Source organism: Solea senegalensis, linkage group LG16 (genome assembly GCF_019176455.1).
Source record: "Solea senegalensis isolate Sse05_10M linkage group LG16, IFAPA_SoseM_1, whole genome shotgun sequence".
Classification (NCBI taxonomy): domain Eukaryota; kingdom Metazoa; phylum Chordata; class Actinopteri; order Pleuronectiformes; family Soleidae; genus Solea; species Solea senegalensis.
This window is the reverse complement of record NC_058036.1, coordinates 8,072,751-8,098,747: the sequence shown is the minus strand read 5'-3', so window position 1 is coordinate 8,098,747 and position 25,997 is coordinate 8,072,751. Positions and strand designations below refer to the sequence as shown.

The 25,997-nt window shown below is 42.7% G+C and overlaps 1 protein-coding gene across 4 annotated transcripts in view; it reads right to left on the bottom strand.

The window, feature by feature from the left end:
- The window catches only part of myo10l1 (myosin X, like 1), a 39,098-nt gene extending 14,686 nt beyond the window's left edge, over positions 1-24,412 (bottom strand). For all 4 annotated transcript variants that reach the window (XM_044047246.1, XM_044047247.1, XM_044047248.1 and 1 more), the window contains exons 1-18: positions 24,005-24,412; positions 13,552-13,647; positions 7,544-7,702; positions 5,902-6,089; positions 5,119-5,253; positions 4,721-4,845; positions 4,569-4,582; positions 4,363-4,447; positions 4,068-4,174; positions 3,158-3,287; positions 2,948-3,066; positions 2,678-2,824; positions 2,473-2,573; positions 1,787-1,853; positions 1,291-1,383; positions 1,114-1,182; positions 954-1,036; positions 95-197 (exon numbers count right to left, since the gene is read on the bottom strand). In XM_044047246.1, the coding sequence (XP_043903181.1) occupies positions 95-197; positions 954-1,036; positions 1,114-1,182; positions 1,291-1,383; positions 1,787-1,853; positions 2,473-2,573; positions 2,678-2,824; positions 2,948-3,066; positions 3,158-3,287; positions 4,068-4,174; positions 4,363-4,447; positions 4,569-4,582; positions 4,721-4,845; positions 5,119-5,253; positions 5,902-6,089; positions 7,544-7,702; positions 13,552-13,647; positions 24,005-24,025 (1,842 nt within the window). In that variant the 5' untranslated portion in view covers positions 24,026-24,412. The remainder of the gene's footprint in view (positions 1-94; positions 198-953; positions 1,037-1,113; positions 1,183-1,290; positions 1,384-1,786; positions 1,854-2,472; positions 2,574-2,677; positions 2,825-2,947; positions 3,067-3,157; positions 3,288-4,067; positions 4,175-4,362; positions 4,448-4,568; positions 4,583-4,720; positions 4,846-5,118; positions 5,254-5,901; positions 6,090-7,543; positions 7,703-13,551; positions 13,648-24,004) is intronic.
- Positions 24,413-25,997: the final 1,585 nt, after the last annotated feature.

The following is a 25,997-nucleotide window of genomic DNA, read 5'->3' as shown; positions in this document are numbered from 1 at the left end:
TGAAGAGACGCAGGCAGAGAGGAGAGGATACGTTAGTACATCCTCTGTGGATGGTTTAGTATCAGTATATGAAAACTTGTCTTTCATTTCTTACCCTGAACTGGGAGCTCACAGTGGGTTTTCGTCTTGCCGTTCCCATCTTCTCCTCGTTGTTCCTGCTCCCGACTTTCTCGAACAAGTCATAGATGAAGTCCAGTCTGTTTCACGATGGAAAAAGAAAGGATTTCACATTTAAATCTAAAGTAGCATGTCCAGTCAGAGGTAATTATCATATTCATTTTAACATTTATTTTATAACAATTGCATTATCTCTTTATATATCACATCATATTATTATTAATTACTTTTCACGAGTGTGCAGCGTACTGCATATCAACATTTCTGGGTAAAACTGCATTACTTTCAGTGTTGTAATGTAACAAAATACAAATACTTAGTTACTGTGCAAGTACAACGTTCACATATCTGAACTTTGCTTTGTTATTTATATATCTATCAACTCGTACTTTTACTCCACTGCATTTCCTCTAACTATCTTTCTCACTCGTTATGACCAAATAAAATCAGAAGAAGAAGAGTTGGTATTATGGTCTGTATTTATATAGATGAGCTGCTTTACACTACAGTTTTCACCCATTCACATGCTGCAACATGGGGTTAAGTAGCAGAGCCAGGAATTGAACCCACAACCCACCTACCTCTACAAAAGTACATTTTATATCATAAAATGACTTTTGATACTTAAGTACAGTAAATGTCATAAACTTTAAGACTTTTACTTCTACCAAAGTCATTTTCTGGTCACATACTTGTATTTTTACTCAAGTATCACCTTTAGATACTTTATACAAGACTACTCTATATTTGACTTTCAAAGTATTTCCTCTTTAGAATGATTACTTTATAAAACTTCAGACCTGTAATAATCACATGCTTCTTTTCGCTCATGCTACCTGCTGTCCTTCAGCATGTTCAGGATGTCGTCTCTGAAGGTGTCTCTGTTCTTCCCCAGGATTCCCTTAACGTCGTACAAAACCTGAGGAAAAAAAACAGTGAATTATACCTTTCTGAGACACGCGGCAGCGCTCAGTGCACTGTGAAGGTTCCGCTCACCTCGCCGGCATAATGTTTGATACCAAACTGATGATCCGCGAGTCTGGGTTTTACATAGTAAGGGTTTGTCTGCGGCAAACGAGAAGAACGCAAAAGCAATTACAGACGAGATGTTTAACAGCAACACTGTGTGTGAATTATGCATGAAGTGCATGAAAAATTGTGTAAGCAACGCACAGAGTGTCTGCTGTGCAGCTTCTCCAGCAGAGTGAAGTCTGTTCCTTTGGGGAATCGACTCTCTTCATTCACGAGTGCCAACAAGCCCAGTTTCTGTGAGAGACGGTTGGGAAAAGCAACATGTTATGGGATCATCAATACACACACACACACACACACACCATTCCACTAATATTAGAGCAGTTTTCACAAAGCAGAACTTTTATAACAAACCATTAAAGGAATAAGGTTTGCATTTAGCTTTGTATTACTAGAATAGGGGTAGTATTTTTGAAAAATTGTGGGGGACGGTAGCTTATTCCCAGAATGTAAACAGTGTCCGCCATCTTTGCTAACAGTTATGCTAACAGGACCAAGTGGCACTGGTGGGCATGTAACAAAGAAAAGAACTCAGGGGAAACTGAGGTTGGGAAGCACAATTTTTCAAAAATACTACCCCTATTCTAGCTAAATGCAAGTATTGCAAGAGAATATGAGAAATAAATCAACTTCTTACTTTTTCTATGAGGTCAAGACACTCGGCATTGTCCATCCAGTCGATGGCGTCCCACTGAACACCCTCCCTGTGAAGAATAAGACAAGCACACGCTAACTGAAGCCGGCCAACACTGAGCTGAAAGGACGTCCTTTCTTTCAGAATGTGCCCACTTTGATGCACATGAATGGTACTTGTTTGAATGTCATGCCTGGAGCCGACTCTGGCCTCTTGAATCAGAAGAACAGGGCCAGTTTACATGGGAGAGGTGGGCTGCAAAGTGACAGGCTCAACCTTGGAGAGTCTCTCTCACACATACAAGGTCCAGGGTTTTAAAGAAGGTCAGGTCCCTTCCTGCTGAACCCAGCCATCCTATGATTTCAGATGAATTCAGGTTGCTGCTGAGGTACAGATCCAACAGACTTAAGAATTCTCTGAATGAGTCAGCTTGGCTATAATAAAGAGAAATGTGTACCTAGAAATAAGTATTATATCCATGTTGTGTATAAAATAAAGCATCAGGTATAGTAATGTATGGTACAAGAGAATATTATGGTCCATAATAATGATTACACCATGATGCAGTAATTCTGTGATGAAAAAAATAATGTATTTAAAATGGTGAAGAGCAGGATTTGTTTCCATTTGTGGTGTTTAATAATTAAATATGATAAATAGTGCAGTATGAACAGTGTGTGACAGTACACCTGTTGTACTCCAGCTGCTCCAGGGAGAAGATATGCTTATTAAAGTACTCCTGTAGTTTCTCATTGGCATAGTTGATGTTGAACTGCTCAAAGCGGTTCACCTGGAAGAACAAATGAAACACACACACGTTGAGTGAAATTCCTAGACTCACTGTGAAGGTGGCGGAAGATTTAACGGAATCTCACGGAATGAAACGGTTCTGACCTCAAAGTTCTCAAAGCCGAAGATGTCGAGGATGCCGATGGACTTAAAGTTTTCCTTTCCCTTGATTTTCTGGTTGATCTTGAGGATGATCCAGGAAAAACACTGGGAATATAACGCCATGGCAACAGAGTCCCGAGAATCCACGGCCTACGGTGATTAGAAGAAAAGCCCAGAGATGTGAGTGATGGGAGAAAAAGCAGAACCGCATCTATGCAGGGATAATAAACATGGGCACATATAGAGTATATACAGCGTTTATACACACTCTACCTGCTCTATAGTGAGTGGGGAGCAGATTTCCTCTCCTCTGAGTATTATGGATCGCTGAGTCAGGACTTCGGACAGCTGGAAGGCGTCCAGACCGAGCAGCTCACTGGCATCACTGACCACTGGAAACACGGCCGAAGACGTGTTAAACATCCATAATGTGTCTGCCTTAGATTTAATTTGTCACTCACTTTACGAGAGGCATTCACTGACCTTGCTTGGTCGTGATCTGGGCTCCTCCTGCCGTCATGAACTCGATGTTTCCCAGCTGTAAGACTCCTGAGAGCAGCTTGAACATGTCTCTGATCTCATCCTCTGTGAACTCTAACACCTTCAGCGCCTCCTACACCAGAAACAAACAGGAGGCGATTTTATTATAAACTATTATACTGCGTCTATATGTTACAGAATCACTCTGTCTGTATCATTTGAGAATGTTTGCATATGTTAACACTGCCTTCCATTTCATTCATCTGTCCAAACTTTAACACAAAGCCTGTCTGAAACAGAGAAGAACACTAAACTGGAACTCCGGAAAAGTGTAAATATTGTGGTATTAACATTTCTGGAGTAGACACAGTGTTAACTCAGACTTATTGCACTTCTTTTGATTTGATATAATCAGACAAATCTAAAAGTTAAATTCATACAGGGACTTTCTTTGCTTTCATTTGATCCCCCATCAGGATAAAGACACACAGGTAAGAGTTACGTTACAGGGTTAACTCTTAGAACTTAGAACACCAATTAGGCTGCTTTTTTCCCCATTACTATGTTAAAACATATACACAAATGTGCAATATAGAGTGTCTTATATGCTTTTTTCAGCACAAACTAGGGGCAATCAGATAAAAAAATCTATAAAATGAATCATAACTTTCAATCAAAAACACATAAAAAGACGAAAAACACATTTTGTAAAGCCTGAAGGCGTGAAAGCCAACCTATAAACACACACCCCAGGATGTAAGGGGTTCTGTATTATTCCCATGACTTGCAACTCTTTGAATGCAATTAAAATGTGATTAATCATAATTTAAAATAGAACTTTATCCAATGACAGCACTAGTTATGCTGCAGTTTGAAGAATATTAGACAAAGTCGCTGATGTAAACACACGAACCATGACGCTGTTGAACAGTTCTTTGTCGTTCAGGCTCTTGTCCTTCAGACATCCTGATTGGCTGAGGTAGTGGAAAGATTCAGCAGGCTCCTCCAGGAAGTAAAGGCCTGATGGAGTCAGTGTGACAGTGGCAGAGATGCAATGAAGTGAAATGATAAAAGCACATTTATGTTGATCACAGTTTCCTACAGTTTCAGTTTGTCTCCAGTGTAAATCAAATAAAGATAAAACATATTTTCAGTGGAAAAGAGAACATTTTTTGTTCTTTAAAATATGCTCGTGGGGCTTTTCTTACTTTTATGCTCTTTGCTGGCGCCGGCTAACAGGGCGTAGAAGATGTGGTAGTTTCGTTCACCAGGGTTTTGTCGCACCACGCGGTTCTATTAGAAAATCAGTGCAGCAGAGGCCTCGATTATAATTTCATTACAATTCACAAAACAAGACAAACAGGTCAGTTGAAGTGAGTTACAGTCGACATCTGCATCCGCATGACATACAGACCTTTTCCAGTAAGTCTGAAAGACAGGAAGTCAAGGATTTTACTTTCCTTTAATTAGCATTCCTTTCTATGATAATAAAATACACAAACAGTAAAATACTGAAACACACATAACATTATTTTGTGTAAAAAAACCAAAAACAAATAAGGATACAGTCGATGACACAGCCTCCCTGGATGTTTCCACCCTCTGAGAAGTGAAGCTGGATGAACTTTCCAAAGCGACTGGAGTTGTTGTTGTAAACAGTCTTTGCATTTCCAAACGCTTCCATGATGGGACTGAAGGACAAAAACAAACCTGAGGTTAGTGCTATTTACTGCGCCTGCATTTCTCTGTGCATGACATTTATAATGTAGCGCATGAATCTCGTGAACGGCAGAGGACGTTCTTTCAGTGGGTGCATATCAATTCCGCTAATTCTCCTCTGCTAATAAAATGAATTGATAATAATATATCAGTTTAAAAGTCATGGATTTACACTTGAGACTCACCCTTATGTAGCACAGATTTATAGTCACAGTTGTCCTCATGTCATGTGTGTGTGTGTGTACCTGCTCTGTACAATGGCCTGCTCCACACGTGTACTTTTCTCTGACGGAGCCGTCCCGGCTGATTTCTGGCTCATCACTGACAGGAACTGCAGCAATAGCTTGGTGCTCTCTGTCTTCCCAGCACCCGATTCACCACTGAGAACACACACACACACACACACACACAATCACACACATACCCCCATTTTAATTAAATGCACTGTGACCTTCTCTGACATTTCAGTATCTCACACTGGTCCATTTGTGTAACTGACATTGAGGTTTGATCGTGGCGTTAGCTGCCAGTCCGTTTCACTCAAGATACCGAGTGAGACAAAGACTGTGTGTAATTGACAGCTTGATAACTGTGGATCCAACCAGGAGAAGTTAACCAAAGTTGGACAAACCTTTAAATTCTCTTTCTCCTCATTATGACTGAACTGTAACAGCAACCTGGATGATTCATGGCACTTGTGGCTATCGAATTTTCCACTGATGGTAAAGACATGTACATGAGTATGTTCTAGTGCACTGATTCCTAAAACCTCACAGACGATCGCCACTCAGCTCACAATATAAAACATGTCAAGAGCAAATTTCAATTAATTCCAATTCCGGTGTGTTGGAGCAGGGAAACATCTAAAACATGCAGGGCAGTGGGGCCACAGGACCAGGATTGAGAAACCCTGGTTTAACAGACACAACAACACAACAGCAACAGACAAAAACCGAACTACCTTACACCTAAGACACTTCTGATCGTGAAACTAAATCCTGGTCCTAGGATCCCGTGCGTGGACTCACCTGATGAGGACACACTGGCTGTCGTGGCGTTTCCAGATGCAGCGATAGCATTCGTTGGCCACGGCAAATATGTGAGGTGGGAGCTCCCCGAGATGATGCTTGGAGTAAAGGTCAACTCTGTCGGGGTCGTACAGACCTGAGATCTGCTTGTAGGGGTTGACAGCTGCCAGGATGCTGCCAATATTAGTCTGTAAACGAGAAGGATATATGATATTTCACGTCTTTTTGTCATCATTTGTCATCAATTGGAGGATAAAGGGCATATGGAGCAGCATATGGAGTGATCATTGGATATTTTTTTAGAAAGCTAAGGTCAAGTTAGTAAGAAGATGGAGGAGGGAGGTCAGATTTTTATTTTTAAATATGTGTTCCCTTGTCTTCTGTCTAAAAACAAAAAAAAAGCCTCCACATGTCATGTTCCCCCGGTCGGAGCGTCACATATAAAAGTGAGCTGCAGAACACACAGTGACACAGAAAGCCTAAATTCTTGTGATCAGCTTATGGGAAATCTGTGTGTGGACAATATTTCATCATCTAGATTATAGGTCCCACCCACAGAGGCTGTCGTTGGTCTGTTGTCTGATGATCCTCACATTTTCCATGAGTCTGTCCCACTTTCGACACACGTGTATCATAACTGCGATCACAGCAGTTTGATCTATGATCACAATCACAGAGACATTTGTCTCTTCACGGCGTGAGGACTTTTATGGGCATCAGCTAATGCGTCCATTCACGACACAGACATAAACAGATTGCTTCAGCGATTAATTTCTCTGATGATTAGATGATCAGATATTGGATCTCAGAGGCGGCAGAGCAGAACGTCTTATTAGATTTATACTGCTTAATCTTTGCGCGATCGTTTGTGTTTACACCGAAGCTGCGTTTGCCGTCAATTCAGTGCTCCACAAGGTCATGGTCAAGGTCATAGTGCAGTTTCAAGAACATGGGTAAAAACAACACATAATATTATATGTAACATTTCTGCAAAAAATAAAAATAATGTTTTTAATGCTTCCAATACTTTTTAAATCCATAAATAATGGACCATTTCGTTGGTCGCCTTTTAATGACATCATCCACTTTGCAAGGCTGCTGCTGTATTTTGGGGTTTCCCTTAGAAAATTGACATAAATAATGTACAATGATGCGCTCTAAATCTGCCTTTGTATTCGATAAATAGAGACTTGTGCAAATGTTTCACAATAAAAGCCTTGTTGACAAAAATGTTATGAATTTAAGGAAGGAACAGAAAGTGCTTTTAATTTGAAATGTTGCATGTGTGATAGACCTAGAGATGATGGGGTTGATGCTTCAGCAGCTTTAGAGAGGTACCAAGTGGAGGAAGTGAGGAAGGGAAGGAGGAAGGAGAGTTGGTGTCACACTTGAAACTGGAACCCAAAGCAACTTCAGGAAAAAGAGCTCCTACATCATCAAACTAGGACTTTGTTATTGTTTGGAAATCATTTACTGTGTGTTGTCTAGTTCTCACCTTAACATAACCACTATTCATATTTTAATCTCATCTCTCTCATCTGAGATCATCCACTGCTCATCTTCTGCCTCATTAGGACCAGGTTTTGGTCCCCGTGAAGACTGTACACACACACACACACACACACACACACAGTTCACTTACATAGATGTTATCCTTCTGGTAGCGCTGGTACAGGTTGTGCATGATGGCGGCCTCGTGCAGCTCGGCCAGCGCCGACATGTCCTCCACCCCGTCGATGCTGGACTGATGCATGGCATACACTCGCTCCCTGGTGACCTCGGCCTGCTGCAGGTACAGCACCTGAGGACGGAGCGGGGACACATTCACTTATCACTTAACAGCACGTGATGATTTTTAGGAGGAAATCTCATTATCACAGAAACTAATGTGAATCATTTGTTTTTATATAGATTCCGACCTCTTACTTACGTACTGTCATTTGTTTGTATTGTGTTTTTCTTTGCTCAATGAACCCCTAAATTATTCCTGGGGACAAATAAAGATTTCTGAATTGAGTTGAATGGAAATAGGTTGAAACAAGGGTCTTTCTGCATGGAGTTTGCATGTTCACGTGTGTGTGCGTGGTTTTTTCTCCGGGTTCTTCGGTTTCCTCCCACGGTCCAAAAACATGGAAACTCATGGAGTGAGAGTGGATGGTTGTTTGTCTCTATTCAGAGTCCAGAGTGTGACCCCACCGTTGCCCTGTGTCAGATGGGATTGGCACCAGCGCCCCCCGCGACCCTCACGTGGAGGATAAAGCGGTAGAAGACGAATGGATGGAAATAAATTGAATTGAAGTGAATGTTTTGGGGATTAGTTTGTGACTAAACTGTCACATCTGTCCAGTATATACTAAGCTGCAGCTTCACAGTGGGACCGTATCTTAGTTTTTCACAATTGTACAATCTCTGTGCATTTGAGTATTTAAATCAGTGGCTTATATTGAGAAGGCTTTTAACACTGGATGTTTTGATGTTTACTGTACTGACATGTCTCAGCAAGAAAGTAAAAATACACATTTACAGCTGGTGTTACGAGGCATCATGTGTCCTCAAGGACAAAGACAAACATACAAGTGTATGAGTCAGGAGTAAGACAATACCGAATTTTATTTTACCAAATGACAAAAAGAAACACATGATCAGAATACTAAGCGCCATAGCTCTTTTTCTCCCCACACCTCCTATCTCTTTTATGTCATCCATCGCCATGGCAACAAGCGTAGTCTGGGACAAGGTGGGTGGGGAACCTGGTTACGTGATGGGACGTAGGAGAAGAAGATACACATGGAGGAAAGGAAAAGAGTGCAAGGACAGAGGCAGAGAAGAAGAGAGAGTGTGACAGACCTGAAATCAAATCCCTGTCTTTCTTCACTGCCCTTAGTCCACAGAAGCAGCAGCACTGGACATAAATGTGATTAAATTTCAGCATGGAGGTGATTCATTCATTCCAGAATCTGTGTGTCACTCTGTTCCTTACATTACTGGGTTGTTAGTGTGTCAGACTGGCGTCCTTTTATTAAATACATCGCTTTCAGTCACACAGCAGAAAAACAAAACATAAACATCGTCAACTGTCTGCAAATAAAAAGCTGTTTCTGGACCTCAAATAAAGCTCTAAGAATAAAACAACAGCTCTACGCTGTTTCAGCTTCTTTCAGCTCATTGTTGAGCTTTTATAGCCTGCTTTGTTACTGTTCCCGTTTATCATCTACTGGTGGCCTTATTGCCACAGGGAACTGTTTTGAGCATGTGAAGAGCCACAAATAAAAGGTTTTAAAGGAAAAGAGAATCATTCAATTATTTTCCTTTTTATATGCAACAGTAAGTGAGTAAGTTCTTCGCAGTGACAATGCTTTTAATGTGTAAATGTTTGGTCTGTGTTTGCAGAATCTTCTTGTCTCACCATATCAGACTTTGATCTGATCTGGATCAAGTTCTGAGGCCATTTTTCTGTTTTTGATCTTAGCTACGATTCCATCGTCACAAGTGCTGAAATATCACAGCTCAGATCAAGGTCTGTCATGCAAGCTGAGCGAAAGTTGAGGTGAACTTGAGGTGAGACTGGGCCGGAAAAAACTGGTTCAGGGGCCCGGATCTGACCCCAGGGCCATCATGTAGCCCATGTGTGAGCTAATGAAGTCATTTCTGTGCTATTCTATCCACTTAATCATGTACAGTATCATTTTAAATGTGCACTTCAGTCAAACGTGCCGTTTTAAATGTGCTTTATAAATACATTGGATTGGACGTGTCTGCAGTGATGAGAGGCACTGACATTTGACATCGGTACACATGCAGAGGTAAAGTGATGACAGAAAGTATGTGACATTATTTCAATTTCCCTTTTTACTTTTTAATCCTTAGTGAATCCCTTTATCTTAATTTTTCTTTTTGAATTCTGCTCGTCTGTATGTCTCACCCTTTGGGTTTTTATCTCTCTCTCTCGGGTCTCTTGATGCTCTCTCTCCATTATCCCTCCCCCCTCTCTGTCACTTGCTACTCTTCTCTCTGTGCCTGTGTGTGTGTGTGTTCTCTTGATGTCTTCCATCTCACTGCTCATTAATTTACTCCCCTTTCCCTCTGCAATCCCAACAGTTACTCTTTAATGCTGGCTTGCGTACCTACACGCCGTATTTCCCAGGTATCTTCTCCGTCAACCTGATAATCATAGCTCTTGCAGTGCTCACTCACGCACATTTACTTAATGTCTAATTTGCTCATTCTGAGACTCTTGGCTGTACTTAACGCTTTACGGAGAGCCATTTCAGAAAGTCAAGCATGCCTTTGCAATTCAGAGTTAATTATAGTGCAGCAGACGATAAGGCTTCACACACAAACACGCGCGTTCCACTGCAGATGATTCTGAGAGTGCAACTAGACAACAATTATTCACGGTGGTTAGAAGAGGTTGGCACTGTTGCCTCACAGCAAGAAGGTGCTGGGTACGATTCCAGGTCTGTGTTGGTTTCCCGGTTTCAAAACAAACGTTAGACACATTCGGTCAGGTTTGGTCTCCTGTGGCGACATGCTCTGATCAACCCTCCATCTGACCTTACGACAATAAGATAACATTTGAGCTTCTGTTCCATTTGGGGAACGTGCACAGATTGTAAAGCAGATGCAAAGAGAGTCATATTCACTGGGAATCTGGAATTTCAATAATTCATCATCACCGCAACATAAACACGACATTGAGAGTGTTGCACAGTGACAGAGAGACCAACACAGAGTAGATACTGGACTGACAGAAATAGTCAGGAAAACTGCAGAAAATCTGTTTTGAATTGCAAAAAGAAAAATCCTATTTTTAAATTCACTTTAACCTTCATTTGACCAGAAAAGTCGGTTAAAGCGGAAAATTCTAAACTTTTAAATATAAACCATTGTCACATGAGTTCACACAGAGCTGATTCAGCTCCAGCTGTGTCTCGAAGGAAAGTATTTTTTTTGTTTTTTGCACAGAGAGAGAGAGTAATGGTCTTCATGCACACCCTCTTCATCTGACTTCACAGATTAGCTGCAGAGGGAGGAGATCAGTGAGAGAGCTGTGGGCACAGTGACCTATATATTCTGCAGATGTACATTCACCAGGGGAGGATACAGTATCACACAGTTATGTGTGCACCTGCAGCTCTCCCCTCCCTCTCTCTTTCTCTCCCTCTCCTCACCTCTGTGGTCCAGATTAGACGGGCGGAACATGGAGGAGATATTTCTGTAATGTGCCTTTTTTGAAGATTAGTGTATCAGATGCAGGAGGAGCAGCTGCAGCTAACGGCCTCCTGTATCAGCATAACGGGCATGAATTTTAAACAGTGTTTCAAGCCACTTTACTGTGGCACAAAGTCATGGAGACAGACAGCAGGGGACAGCGTGTGGGACAATTTAACGCTGTTTTAGGTAACGGTCATTGGAGGGCTACAGTTGAGCTGTGGGTCGGGAGATCACATCGTAACATAAGCTTGTTTCTGTGCCAAATCAGGCTAAAAAAAGAGTCACTTTTGTACATCTCGTTTGGCAAATTCAACAAAGTGTGTGTCAGTGTTTCCTGTGTGAGTCCGTGTGTGTCCAAGTCTGTGGTCTGTAGGACCAGAGGCGTCCCTGCAGCATGTTCTGTGCTCGCGTGAGCTCTCACTGCAGCTTTCGCGCCGACTGTTGAAATCCAGGTCACTCGTTATCCATAACTCGTCCTAGTCATAACCTCTGAGTGAGTATATGTGTGTGTGTGTGTGTGAGCTCAAGGTCTACATACTCTATTTTTCCATGTACACTATAATCCTATTAGGTGTACATATGTCAAATGCAGGTCCACATTAGGACATTACAATTAGTCTTCAGCATAAGACATAAATTTCCCCCTTAAATTCCAAATTCAGGCAACATGAAGTCAGCTATCCAATGTCTGAGTGCTCCTTTATTGCCAGTATTTAATATTCAGATTCAGACTATGTTACAAGAAAGCAGGGTAAAGTTTTGCTTAAATTATAGAAAGGGTTATATATAGTATACCCGCGGTAGTTGAGCTGATTTAACGCGATAGTTTTGCAGCCACAGTGTTTGTAATGTGGTGAACTGGGTCAGGGTCTGTAGATCAAAGGAACAGAGTGACAGCGTAACAGGGAGGGAAACACGAGAAGAAAAACAATACTCTGTTACAGTTATGCTTTCTACTCCCTTTGGCTTCAGCATTAGCCGTTTTATTGGTTTGACTCTTTGAACAATTCAAAATGCTTAAGGGATTTACCGAGCTCTGCAGTCACCAAAAGCTAAAAAGTATTTTTTGACCCAAAGCAACGGGAATAGATGGGAGTTCTGTTTGCATGGGTCAGATCCTGTTCCTGTAACAGCATAAACCTCTCCTCATCCTGCTGATGCTCCATCAAATATTCACCACTGCCTATTACATTTGAACACCAGCGGCTCGCAGAGAGGGAGGCAGAGCTGGATGGGGGCTGGGGAGGTTATGGCCGTTCATAATCCAGAGTAAAGAGAACGCCTGCTCCAAAAACTAACCCTCTCTTTTGGGAAATGCCCGTCTGTCCTTGATGTGTCCACGGACAGAAACTCTGACCTACAGCTACATGAAAAAGATGAGGCTTTCAGAGTCCATTGTACATCTGTAAGCAAGGGAATATGTTCTGTGGATGTTCTGGGGCATACAATGAGCAAACTGAGACACTTGAATTCAGGCTACAGAGCCAAGTCTATTATTAGTACCATCTAAATACTGCCAACTGGAGCGCATACCCTCGCTCTGGTTCAGAATATATGAGTGTATGTATGTGTACAGATGCTCAAAATCACATTCAATGTCATTATTTTGGTAGGGAGTGTGGTGTTTTGCGAGGGTTGGTGTCCAGGCAACATTCTAAAACAATCCCGAAACAAGCGTTTTCATCTGTGCTCCCATAATTCTCTTCATCTATTGTCATGGCTCTCCTCTGGAGGCTGAAAGTGTGTCAGGGATGAATTTTGAATATGCATGTGGAGGATGAAAGAAAGTGGAGCATGATGAACACAGGTTTCCATTGATCCACATGCAGAGAATCTGCTCAGCTGCTTCACCCGCACTCTGACCTTTGTGAGCAGCACGGACGACCCGTTACAAGCGGCGACACTGGCACTGTTTACTTCTCCTGTCTAGTTTAAACTCATCAAATCTGTACAGTGTTTGCAATTGACTGATTCACATCCTGTAGAGGGTTTGCTAAATAAATGAACTGTTCCACTTACATTAGGAGATAATTACATTTTAAAAATTGTCTCAACACAAACCTCTCTGTATGAATAAAAAATGAGCTTTTAGTTGCTTTGGGATTTAATCCACAAAACATGTATCTCTTTTACCTTGTTTTTTTGTCTCGTCATCTCTCAATATTGAGTTTATTAAAAAGAAATCCAAACCTTGGTCTTCAGAATTTGAATATCTGTACTATAACAAGTAGTCAGTCAAACTTTTCCTGGTTTAAATGTGACGTGAAGCAACATCAGACCACGTGTTCTTCAATCTGACAACTGAAACTGATCGTACAAACAAACATCATCTTCTATCTATACCATTACAGTAAGATAACTTAAATGCAGAATAGTGTCGGATGTAAACAGTGCAATAGTACTTGATAATAGGCTACGCGGAACAACATTTCTTACCTCCCCATAGTCGGTCGTGAGCACGAGGGTTCCATCGCAGGAGTTTACAGTTGCAGGAACAAACTGCTCCTTCTCTCTGACCCAGACACGGGCTCCCTGCATCACACAGACACATGATTGGATAACGTTAAAACTCTTAAAAGGTAAACAATTTGTTTTACGTACAGTAAAGGACATGACTGAAAACACAAAGTAGAGCCAAGAAAAAAGTTCATGAGTGAAATTAAAACGTTAAACTATATATAATAATGCTTGAAGGATGATTGACAGCAGTGAACAGAGGCACCAACACTGCAGCTTTAAGAACTGCAATGTGCACTCAACTCATATTCATATTCAGATGAACTCTGTACAGTAGTTTATCAACACAATTAAGATGCAACTCTTAAGGTAAGCCATACATTTTAAATGAATAGATAATTGTATGAATTATCAAGCAAATATAATAATATTTGCAGAATCCGGCTCCACAAATTTAAATTGAAAGATTTTCATTTAACTGCATATTCTAATAAACTGCTGGTCAAATAGTGCACCATTTTCTGACATTTATTTATTTACATTTAATTGAGACAAGAATCGTTAGAATAACAATGAAACATACTTTGTGTTACAATCACTGACCGTTCATTTCACCTATTGCATGTAACTCAGCACAGATGCGCAGACAGATGTGTTTAACGGGAGACGAGGACGAACATCTGGATCTTCTATCAAGGTGAAGCAACAGTGCTCCATGTGTGTGTGCGTGTGTTGTAGGGACCTACAGTGGACGTGTCTTACATAATGTAAATCATTACATTTAAAGGTGAAGAGGTGAAGACATGGGGGGGGGTCTCAGGTTGAGAGGAAGTGTGCTCTTCCTGGACCTTTTCACACACACACAAAACCCTCTTTCATGCAGACACTGCCCTTTGACCTCCAACCCCTAAAAAGGGGCAAAGCATAACAGTGGAGGCAGAGAAGTGAGAACACAGAGGGAACGAGGAGAGAAGTGGAGGAGTTTTGACACATTATTGATCGAGACGCATTTTCCTGATTTAAAAACTGAGAAGAGAGTTGGAGCCTTAAACACACACCAGATGTGTGTAAATGAAGAACGTGGATAGCAGGGGAGGAACAGAAAATTGAGTCTTTTTAGTAACAGATGGTCCCACGCCCCCAGCATTGCCTGACAACCTTTATCTCACACTCTACTCCTCTTCTCATTATGTTGTATTCACACTGACACACACACTTTCCTGTATTGCTGCACTTGATGAAGCTCTTTTACTCTTTATGCTCCTCTGTGGGTGTCTTTGTTGATATTAGCAGCAAAAACTCGCTCACTACTCACGGCTTCATTAACAGTGGCCGGACGTCAGCCACTGATGTTTACAGACATAAAGAAGAGAACACAATGGCATTAAGAAAATGATGAATGCATGTGTAATCTCTTATAGACATTTTTAAGTGTTTGTGTGTCTGAGCTCTGTGATTCACTGACTGCATGTTGCATTAAATGATAATTTACTCTTATCTTTGCATGAACAGGCTTGCTTTCTCTCTCTCTCTCTCTCTCTCTCGCACTCTCTCGCTCTCTCAGCCCCTCTCGTTCCTTCTCTCCAAATCACTGGCCGGTCAGATTCCAGCACACAGAGCCATCACAGTGGTGATGATGCTGTGATTTGACCTGGTGACCTCTTTGGCCAAAGGCTCCCTTCGCGCAGTTCATTTCACCCCATCCTGTTTTAACTGATTAAATGACCCCTGACCCCAGTTAAACCTCTAATACAGGCCCTTAAGCAATAGCCCCCTGAAGCGAATTCAAGTAACATTCATGGGCCCAGTCCCATTTCTCATTTTTACCCCGGCCCGTTGCCACAAGGAGCTTGCAACTTGTTTTTGCCAGCAATGCATTTTGCCATCGTCATAAATAAAGCTGCTGTCAGCACAATGTCCAATGCGAGAATCAAAGCACACAATGCTGAACTGCAGATCAGTTAAAAACACTTAAAATGTCTGAAAACATGCGTTCCTCTCCAACATTTAGCAAAGGAAATGTCTAAAATCTCAAATTTATCAGAGGAGTCTGCGAGCCGCATTACAACCCCTCCGGCTGTATTTCAGTTCAGTGACTGTGACAGACGGAGTCTGTGCTCCGGTCATAGAGGACGTACTGATATTATAACTAATATTTTTAATTAACTGATTCTAATGATTCAGTTACACTGAAAACAAATGCTTTGCAAGTTTGTGTGTCGCATGTAGAATGGAGTCATGGCAGTTTCATGCAGCGGTGCTGTGATGACTCCGCCCACCTTGAGGAGGTACTATAGTGATGGTACTATGAGGCGAGCCAGGACTATGTAGTGGAAAAGCGTCATAGGTCTATACGTTGTATACTATGCAAACACAGAGATCGGGCTGAGTGGTGGGTGGTAGAGGTGAAATGTGACGGAGCCAGTTTCTCTTCAGAAACTAGAGTATAATTTGCATTTTTGCTCTTTAACTGTCTCCCCATTTAAGTAAATGGGTCTCTCGTCCCAGATCGATATACTTTGCCTGAGCCGTGTGCAATCTCTGGGGCAAATACAGTGAAAGGAAGACGGAAGGTTATAAATGACCTGCCAGCATTACAACCTACACCCACCAACACCCTCGTTCTCCTCCTCCTCCTCCTCCTTAGTGTCCTCCTCCCCTCCCCCTAGTCTATTACTGGCCCAGACAGGCAGCGATGGCCATGCATGACAACAAACTCTGAATATTTCTCCACACTGCTCTTTTCCTGCTCAATGAAATCCAAACCAGGCCATGGTCAAACACAGGCCTCCGCCTCCGTCTATCATCTGTTCGTCAAGCGCCATTAAACCGCAACTCCCCTCAATTGTCACTTTACCCTCAAACACGACCTCTGACCTCTCACAACCCAGCTCTCTAACCAACCAGCTGAAGGAACACCTTAACATCCAGGGCGTGAAATGGTACCTGCTGAATTTCTTTGGCGAGTGATTCTTGTCTGAGTCGAGGCAGTTTCAGGCGAGAACATCAAATTAATGAAAGCTTTATCTTGATTCAGACATTTTGTCCTCCTCCTACACCTGAGTGAGTGACTGCACATTTACACTGGGAGAAACATGGCAGACGTTCAGGAGAAATATGAGGTCTTAAATCTGCAGAATCATACATCACATACGTGTACATGTCTGTGTGGGTGTGTGCGTCCTCGGCCTGGAGGCAGTCTGATAATGATTGAATGTATTATACTACAATATAATATCACAGTAGGGTATATTATGACATCACCGCATAGTAACCTGGGTATTATAAAAAAGTACATTATGACGGCGATCCAACAGACATACAGGGTCAAAAATATGCCCCAAAAAAAAGTAATGTATCATTGTGTACTGAATGAAAGTCAAGGACAGACCTGGGACGCCTCAAAACCTCTCGACAGAGTCTGGCATGAGGGATTTTTGTTCTGCACGTACTAAAGTAACAGGCATAAACAAACAAAATGGAGAAGCAAAAGTGGAGTGATGAAGTTGATGAAGTTATATCAACTTCTCTTTGAGGGATTAACAGCCCGACCCGTCCTCTTCTTGCAACCCAATACAGCAAGTATCACACACCACTTCAGATGACATGGTCCAGCCCCTCTTCCTCTTAAGGTCATCACATCAGTGAAGACTGGTCGTCATGTCTGTTTTGGCCTAATGTGACATACTGTAGTGCCCATTGTCACAAACCAAGACATCATGTGTTTACACTTTGGCATGACTGGGATCTTCATGGATGGACACCAGCACATAGTACCAATACTGAATATATATTATTATTGGAAACACTTCTATTGATTGATCGATAAATTGATTCTATTGGGAAGGGAAACCACAACAGAGATTAATCATAGAAACACATGGTGACCAGCAGCAAGTTAAAAGTAAACAGTGTTGAAGAAGACACTGATGAGCTACCAGTTAATGGAAGATAACTAATGACCAGGGCAGTGGTGGGAGGGCACAGTGGGGTCTCTAGAGACCAAAGGTCAGGAGTGCATTTAGAGTTGACTTTGAATGCATGTGTGTCTGTTTGTCTGTCTGCCTCCGACCGTGAGCTTCAGTAAACCACACTGTGGCATCTGATACGTCCGAGAATCACAAGATATGGTAACAGTGACAAGCTGCACAGCCTCAGAGCTCGGACAACAAGGCTGAGGCGCAGCTTCTTCCTTGAACTCTTTGCCTCAGACTGTCCTCTGCACTTGCTGCACTGTCCTTACTTTTTCCCACTGATATGCACTTTTTTTCTTTCCTTTTTTTTAAAAAAAAAACACGATGCTAACTGGGTTTTATTTATTTAGGTTTATATTTTTGTTTTTAGGTACTTACTGTATATTTATTTCTGCTGGTCCTGAGCGACAATTTTCATCCCCCATGTCTATAACATGATGAATGACAGCAAGGTAAACCTTGAGAATCTTGGGAAATGTATTCATATTAATTCAAGAAAATTCTTTCTATTCTTTCTAATATTCTATCGTCACCTTATTCCCTTTAAAAACTGTTCTCAAACCATATGTACTATACTGACTCCTATATGCACTGAATAATGTGAAACCTTTTTTTTTCTGTGGATATAATGGAGGATGCTGTATAGTATATGCAACATTACTCTGACATCAGCTCTCTAACCTACAGCACATCCTCCAGTTCAGTGCCGTCTGCATTAGGGACCTCAACTGTGCCAGTAATATTCCATTAAAGGTAATAATACAATCACCTTTAATGGAAGATTAAAAGCCCTCGGAGGATTATGGCTGCAGGAAGTGGAGGAACAACATGAATGGGTATGTGCATCCGTGCCTGTGTGTGTAAGTGTGTCACCTACGGATGAGTCCCATCTTTTTAGGCTCAAAAATCCAGTAAAATTACCTTTTAATAATACGTTTTACCTAGAAATTGCCAGCAATCCATTTTTTTTGTAGCAGAAACTGGGGACAGTTCCACAAACTAAAGACACAAAGTTAAACTGCAACAGAATTGAATGCCTGTGATTCATGACCTTAACAAGCAATTAACACTAAAATGGCTCCTTTTGAATCCTGTCTAAACTAACAAAACAGCCTCTTTTTTACATCCTTGTGAGAACATGTGACGAATGTAGCAAACAAACCCACACAGTTACACAGTTACTGTATGTAGAGCTGTAACTCTTCTCTGTTTATCTGCTGTTATTCTGAAGCTTTACACTGATAAACTTAAACATGTCCCAGATTCCAGAACAAACACATTAACAATTCATCCAAAGGAAACCAGATCAGAGTCAATCACTTCAGTATAAGCAGGAATCAAAGCAGCTGATGATGCTATTCTGTGTGTTTTGTGTGTGTGTCTCTACAGTGCAGATGCTCCTTCAGAGGTCAGTTTTCAGTGCGCTAATTATCATGTTCACTCTCATCTTGGATTAAACTACAGTCACACGCCCTCCATCCACCAGGACCCTGGCAACAAGACTCCACGGCAACAGTGTGGAAACGGGGCGCCATGGAAACAGTCTCTTTCAGTCAAGCTTTGGCAGAGGATTGTTGGATATGCTGCGATGTTTTGTCTGATTTTTTATATATAGTGCATTTAACCTGTTTTTAGAACAACAAACAATGCAGTGTTAGTGAAGAAAATTACAAAGAGTGTATAAGTGTGTATAAAGAGTGTGTAGTTTGGAGTTTTTACAACATAGCATATGCTGTATCTATCTGTACGCACATTTTCAGTAAATAAGTGACCTAAAGTCCATCGAATCAGTTTGAAAACACCAGATAACAGTGATCATTTATCATTTTTTTCAGTCACATTTTGCAGCTTCATCACCGGCCTGGTAAAAGAAGCACATGACTCTTCTTGGAGACGTTTGATTCACACATTCACACACAAACAGCTTCAGTGCAATTTAATCATGTAGAACAAGGAGGAGATGTGAGAGGATGGAGAGCTGGAAGAATGCCAGAAGAGAGAGAGAGAGAGAGAGACAGTGCTGAAGAGTGGCACAGAAAGTGGCTGGTTAAGCAAGATGCAGAGGCACCAAGAGAGTGGCCGCAGGGAAAGAGAGTATGCATCAGAGGAAAAGAGGGAGAGAGAGAGCTGAAGCAGCTCCTGAGCAGAACAAATGTGTTTGGAGCTGCTGAATATAGGTCACACATCTCCACTGACTGTTGCCTTCCCTCTGCTGAAACACAGAATCCTACATAATACAGATCCATATGTTTTATGTGCTGTTTTACCCGCTCTGTTTTCAACGTGCATTTCACAAAATGAACTACTTTTCCTATAATCAGAGTGTTGCTCATTGTCCAAAACGCTGGGGACAATCCCCCGAAAGCAGCTTTTTTGTGCTGCTGTTTGCATGAATGTTTCACAGCTTATGTGCATGCAGCCACACAGAATGAATCCCCATGATTAATATTTTACTGCGGGTCACCGCGTAAAAGAGGAACTTCAGCGCGAGAAAGCCTTTGGTTGCTCTTAAACGAGTGGCCACTCAACAAATTAGTCATGAATAATAATTTCACAGTCGGGGAGAAAGTGGCAGAGCGAAGACGAGAGAATGAGAAGACGAGGAGAGCGATGGACAGCGACGGGGACAGTCGACAGTGAGACTATTAACGGCAGAGGTTTGACTCCACATTCACATGGACAGTTTATGATGGCAGCACACCTGCGGTCGAGCTCAACCTGTCACCTCACACAGATACACATCGGAGACAAAATGTCATCAACATCACACACACACACACAGATCCAGGTGTTGAGAGGACAGCATTTTGATGGTAAAAAGAACAGACATGACACTAAACTGTAGTCAAGAGAGTTATTGTCGTTCCCATTCCTGGCTTCTGTTTGCGTTGTTATGCTCTTGGAAGCCATCGGTACAAATTCTGTGATAAATTAGCCTGAGGGGGCAAAGGTCGACAGGCCTGGTTTACTAACATCAACATTAATAGTAACATGTCACCAATGCTTAGTGAATAACTGCTACAACCAATCCAGGTGGTACTAAATATGTCAAGCTCTGCCTGTGTCTCCTCCTGCGCTTCCTTGCTCCCCTCCTGCTTCTCTGGGTGCATTCACACCAGCTCCTTCTTAATCGAACCCTAGTTCATTTGCTCGTAAAGTCCAGTTTGTTTAGGGAGGTGAGAATGTGCAACCGAACTCTGGTCCAGATGCAGGAAGTGGACTACAATGCAGGGCATCGTGGGTAAACATACTGTACATGCGTGTAGAATGTTAGCTGGGAGAAATGTCTGAGCCCATTGTTGCTTGTGCTCAGCGCTCAGCCACGTTTGCATGCTGTCTCTGACGGCTATCCTCACTACCATTTGGAGCTGTTTTGCCATCTCCATTTCCTGCATCCAGCTACATTATTCTCTCATTGTTCATAATTTTTTTAATAATAGTCCAAACCAGCTACGTGTCCTTGCCTGCCTGCTCCTGGGTCCTGAATGGTCACGTCACAAAATAAATGTATAGCTTTATATTTTTGTTTTCTCAGTAGTTCATGTTTGAACCATCCATTATCTAACACTTTATCCTCCACCAGAGGGTTGCGGGGGGGGTGCTGTGCCAACCTCAGCTGACATAGGTCACACCCTGGACAGTTCGCCAGTCCATCACAGGGCCACATAGAGACAAACAACCATTCACTCTCACACCTACAGTCAATTTAGAGCGACCAATTTCCCTAATCCCCTACAATCTTCATGTTTTCAGAGTGCGGGAGGAAACCCGGAGAAAACCCACGCACACATAGCGAGAACATGCAAACTCCATGCAGAAAGGCCCTCGTTCCAACCCGGGGCTCGAATCCCACTACACCAAGTGTGTGGCCTTCATATTCGATCCTTCTCTGCTCAACGTCAGGGTTGAAATTTGAAAACATTCTACAGTAAATAACTAAAACTACTGACCGTTTATCCCCAGTAGCATGAACAGTGTTGTTCAGTTACCAACATTGGAAAGAGCATCGAGTTTTGTTTTTGATTTGGAGCACTGCAACATATTCAGCAACTAAGCAACCATTTAAAAAAATGAGGGGATTACACAGTCATCTAAAGCCACCTGACATTTCATGCTTGGCCGGTCGGCCAGCTATCATGTTTTCTGCCTTGGTGGAAACAGAGTAGGACAGAGATAAGGGTCAGCTGTTCACTCCTTCTGGTTTTTAAGGATAGACTGAGCGACAAATGGAGGAATGATGCAGGGATGTCACAGACTGAGGGGTGGAGTGACCGGGACAGCAGAGGAATGAATGAGTGGATGTTGGACAGACACCTTCTGAGAGGATTGATTACTCATTATATTAAGTCATTTATTCTGGATGTGAGGAGTGTGAGCGTGAATACATTGTAGAACTCAATAACTCGGTCCATTTTCAAGTCTCACGAGTGTATTGTGTGGGGCTGCAGGGTTTTTTATGTGGCGGTCTGTGGATCAATGGCCATGATCAATTTATCGCGCACAGACTGAGAGGAAGTGGAGCAGACGAGATGGTTGAACCATTTCACTGTGGCTGGTAATCCTGGTCATGTCGTGTAGTGTTTGTATTGATAGTACCTCAACTCGTTGCTGTAAGCCTCAGCAACATCTAGAAAGAGAAGTGTCCGACACAACCCCACACACACATACACACACACACTAATAAATGGCATGACATCACTGCCAATATGAGGGGCATTTAAAGCCATATCAGATTAACTTAGGGGGGAGAAGGATAAGTAGCCTCAAGAGGACGGATATTGGCATCAAAATCACTGGACAAGACAAAGGTGTTTCATCAGATTGCGTGTGTGTGTGTGTGTGTGTGTGTGCATGTGCCACTGAAAGTGAATGAGGTGAGAGGCCTCCATCAACTGGGGACGGTGACAGGGGAATAGAAATATGAGAAGGAAAACTTAACCTCACTAAAGTGGCTTTTTGGAATGATAAAGCCCTGGGTGTGGCTTGCATTTCAACGGAGATTAGTTCCTTTACGCGTACTGGACTGTCGTTCCGGTGCGACGACGACAAGCGACGACGTGAACATGAAGCATCAGTCAAAAACACCACAGACGACAACCAGAAGCTGTATTTTCCTGCTTGGTTTGTCTCAACAAGACATCACCCTTTGCATGATAATCGACTGCAGGCGTTTGCCTCGATATTTTTCTGTTGCCCGAACAGCTGACTGTTGCGGGAGGAGCCAGCCTAACTCCAGTCTGGTTCCCTGAGGGAAGGGTGCCAAAGAATGGAACGATTGGGCCTGGTTATTTTGGTAGTATTTAAAGGAAACACAAAAAAACTATGTACCAAAACATGGCTTAACAGTGAGCCTGAAGATTAGAACAAATGAAGGACTCTACATTCCCCTACCTTTTCCAAACACGCCAAGAAACTTGGGCTGTCTTTGGAGACCAGAAAACATGCCGTACTGTCGTAAGCTTCCACTTTAAAATATGAAATGCACACTCTGGCTGGTGTGTTTGGGCTGCCATATAAACACGGTGGCTCAAGATGGTGGCAAGGTCCTTGCCTATAGAGTAGTACATATGAAAGGCTAATTCTAAGGCTACGTGAACACGTTGTGATATCATTTGTAAAACGTACTTATTGGTAGCATATTTTAAAACCTTCAAATACAACACACTGGTCCTTTAAAGAAGTGAGGTTCTGTGAGATAATGAGGGACAATAGGCTTCTCCCAGCAGGCAGTGAGACAATGATCAGGAGAGTGAATTCACTCATAGCCAGTGGTTTATCTAATATTCAGTTATGATTGATCTTCCTCCTGTCTTTGACTATTCAGTCCACCATCATCCTGCTCCTCCGCATCCCCTCCTTCGACTCTCTACACATATCCATCCTCCCCCTCCTCCTCCTCCTCCATCACCTCCTCAATTCCCGCAGACGTGTGCCGGCCCTTACCCACCCATAGACACCCCGCTCCATCCCATTGACACCTTGTGCATTAAAAAGTACCATAGAAGGTTCCTGCCCTCACAGCAGAGCGGTTTAGAGACAGAGCTCTGGGTACAGCGAGTGCACCCTCGGTTGACAGATTGGCTTTAATCCGGGAGCGAGCCTTATGGAGGCAAAAGCCAGTGTCAGCTCTCGTTTGGCCAATTTATCTGCGGCTCTGCTCTGAATTCACTCACACGCAGCCAAGCCGCGACGCTTTGCGGTGATCGTAAAAAAACAACGGGGCTTTCGTTTATTCCCACTCGACGAATGAGCTCGCACCGAGCCAGGCCCGCTCCTTCATCATGATGATGATCAACAGAAGCAAAGCATCACCTGCCACAACACAACTCGATGTGGGGGGAAAAAACTGAACATCTTGCAGCTTGAGCCATGCAATCGGTGCAAATCCACACTACACCGCGACTGTCAAATAAAATGAACCAAATCAGTAAGAGGGACACATAAAGACCGTCGCTTACCTCTGTAAAAAACGCCTCCATCCTCCCTACTCCTCCCAGACAACGCGCGCCCGGCCCCGCAGAGCGCACACACCGGCTCCGGTGTCGCGTGCGCAAATCTCGCCAACGGAGGAGCGAGCGAGCTTGTCAAAATGGGGGGAAGGTAGCGCTGCCTCCGTGCTGGTGTTTCCCATTCACCAAGCGTTCATGTGTTCATCTCCGGGTGGGAAAATGCTCAACAGCTCAAACACACCTCTGCTGCGTCCGCGAGCGCGATGCGCAAAGAATCCACATGAGAATGAGGAGGGGAGGAAGGAAAACCCAAGAGCAGGCTGTGATGATGTATTAAAAAATGTCCACGCCACGGAGCCGGTGCATGGAGCGGAGCTGCGAGAAGTGTCCCGGTTTTCCAGGTCTGCCTCGTGTGAGTGTGTGTGTGAGTGTAGTGCGTGGGGCCGAGAGAGAGAGAGAGAGAGAGAGGGAGAGAGGGAGAGACCAGTCCACAGTGAGCATGAGGCTGTCCATCTCACACACACACAAACAGGCGGTGCACACACAGCTTCCATCAATACCACACACACATACTCAAATTCCCAAAATCTCCTCACTTACTATTCTTTTTGGTCCTCACAAAGAACAGGTCCCATACAAAAACACATCATTCTTAGTGAGGACACTAACAGACATCATTCATTTCCTAGCCCCTAACCTTAAGACTAAGTTTTAGGATTAGGGTTAGGAATTTGGATGTGATGGTTAACCCTCAATAAAGCCCTTAAAAGTCGTGAGGCCCATACAAGGTCGGCATGTCCTCTCCACGATAGCTTTTGAATCAAGATGTGTCTTCCCAGCCTACTCTACACAAAGACATGTACACACAGGTGTACGTTTAAACTTTACTGCCACTGGTGCACCATTTTTTCCCCCTTCCAGTCAGACTTGTTGTGGGTTAAAGTCTGTGTTTTGGGGGGGAAAAGAAACAGAGGAGATGAAAGAGCATCTGTCCCACTTGGCCCAATTACAGGTGTTGATCCTGAAATGAAACAGACATGTCAACAAAAGCAGCAGCAGCATGTCAGCTTTCATACAGGGGAAATGGAAAAACTCAAAATCGAATTCAAGAAAAAGTAAAAACAGCTTTTATTCAATGACAGATTTAGCATCTCATTTAAGGGCATTTCAACCAACGCTTTCATTCAGAGTTCTTTCTGCAACCAGTGGGGTTGCCCCCTAGTGGCTATTTAATATAATAATAATTCTTAGTTGGCTTCAGGAGGAAACCAGGTAAAACTGTTATGTCTGTAGATTAACTGTAGTTAATGTAGTTATGTAGAAGATTCAACAGTCACGCCTCAGTTAATTAAACTATAAAACCTGAGATTAGACTTTATATATGATTGATGCACTAACTATAATAAAACAAAAGGTTTTCTCACTAAATATGATTAGCAAGAGCTATATAACACATAATAAAGATGTCATTGAAATATGAAAGGGTGGGGTCGACAATGTCACATAAGAAATCCCACAACACTCATTGCAATGATGTCTAAATTAGCCACGAGGCAAGTGCTGTCAGCGCTCTCCGCTCTCATGCTCCTCCACAATCAGATCACAAAGAGGGGGAGCGAGGGGGACGGAGAGTTAATATTTCTGTATGATCTTTTTACTTAAAAGCCTCACCCTCATGGCACAAGAGGAGGAGGAGGAGGTGTAGTTACAGGGTTAGTCAGAGCTTCTGTGGGGTGAAAAACGATACCTCACACAACACAACGCCGCACTCACCAGAGCAGAACAGAGTGAGGGTGAGGAAAAAACAAACTAAGAGTCAAGCAGGATAACACAGTGTCTCGTCTCTGGAGACACCAGTTTGTGTGAATGAGATAGAAATGGATAGACAGCTGGTTTATGTGATGTGGACCGTGTGGGGTTTTTATTCCCTTCTTAAGAGGACCAGGTGCAGCTATCAGCAGCCCAGCAGACAGAGGCCTCTCTGGGGTAAAGTATTGTGAGG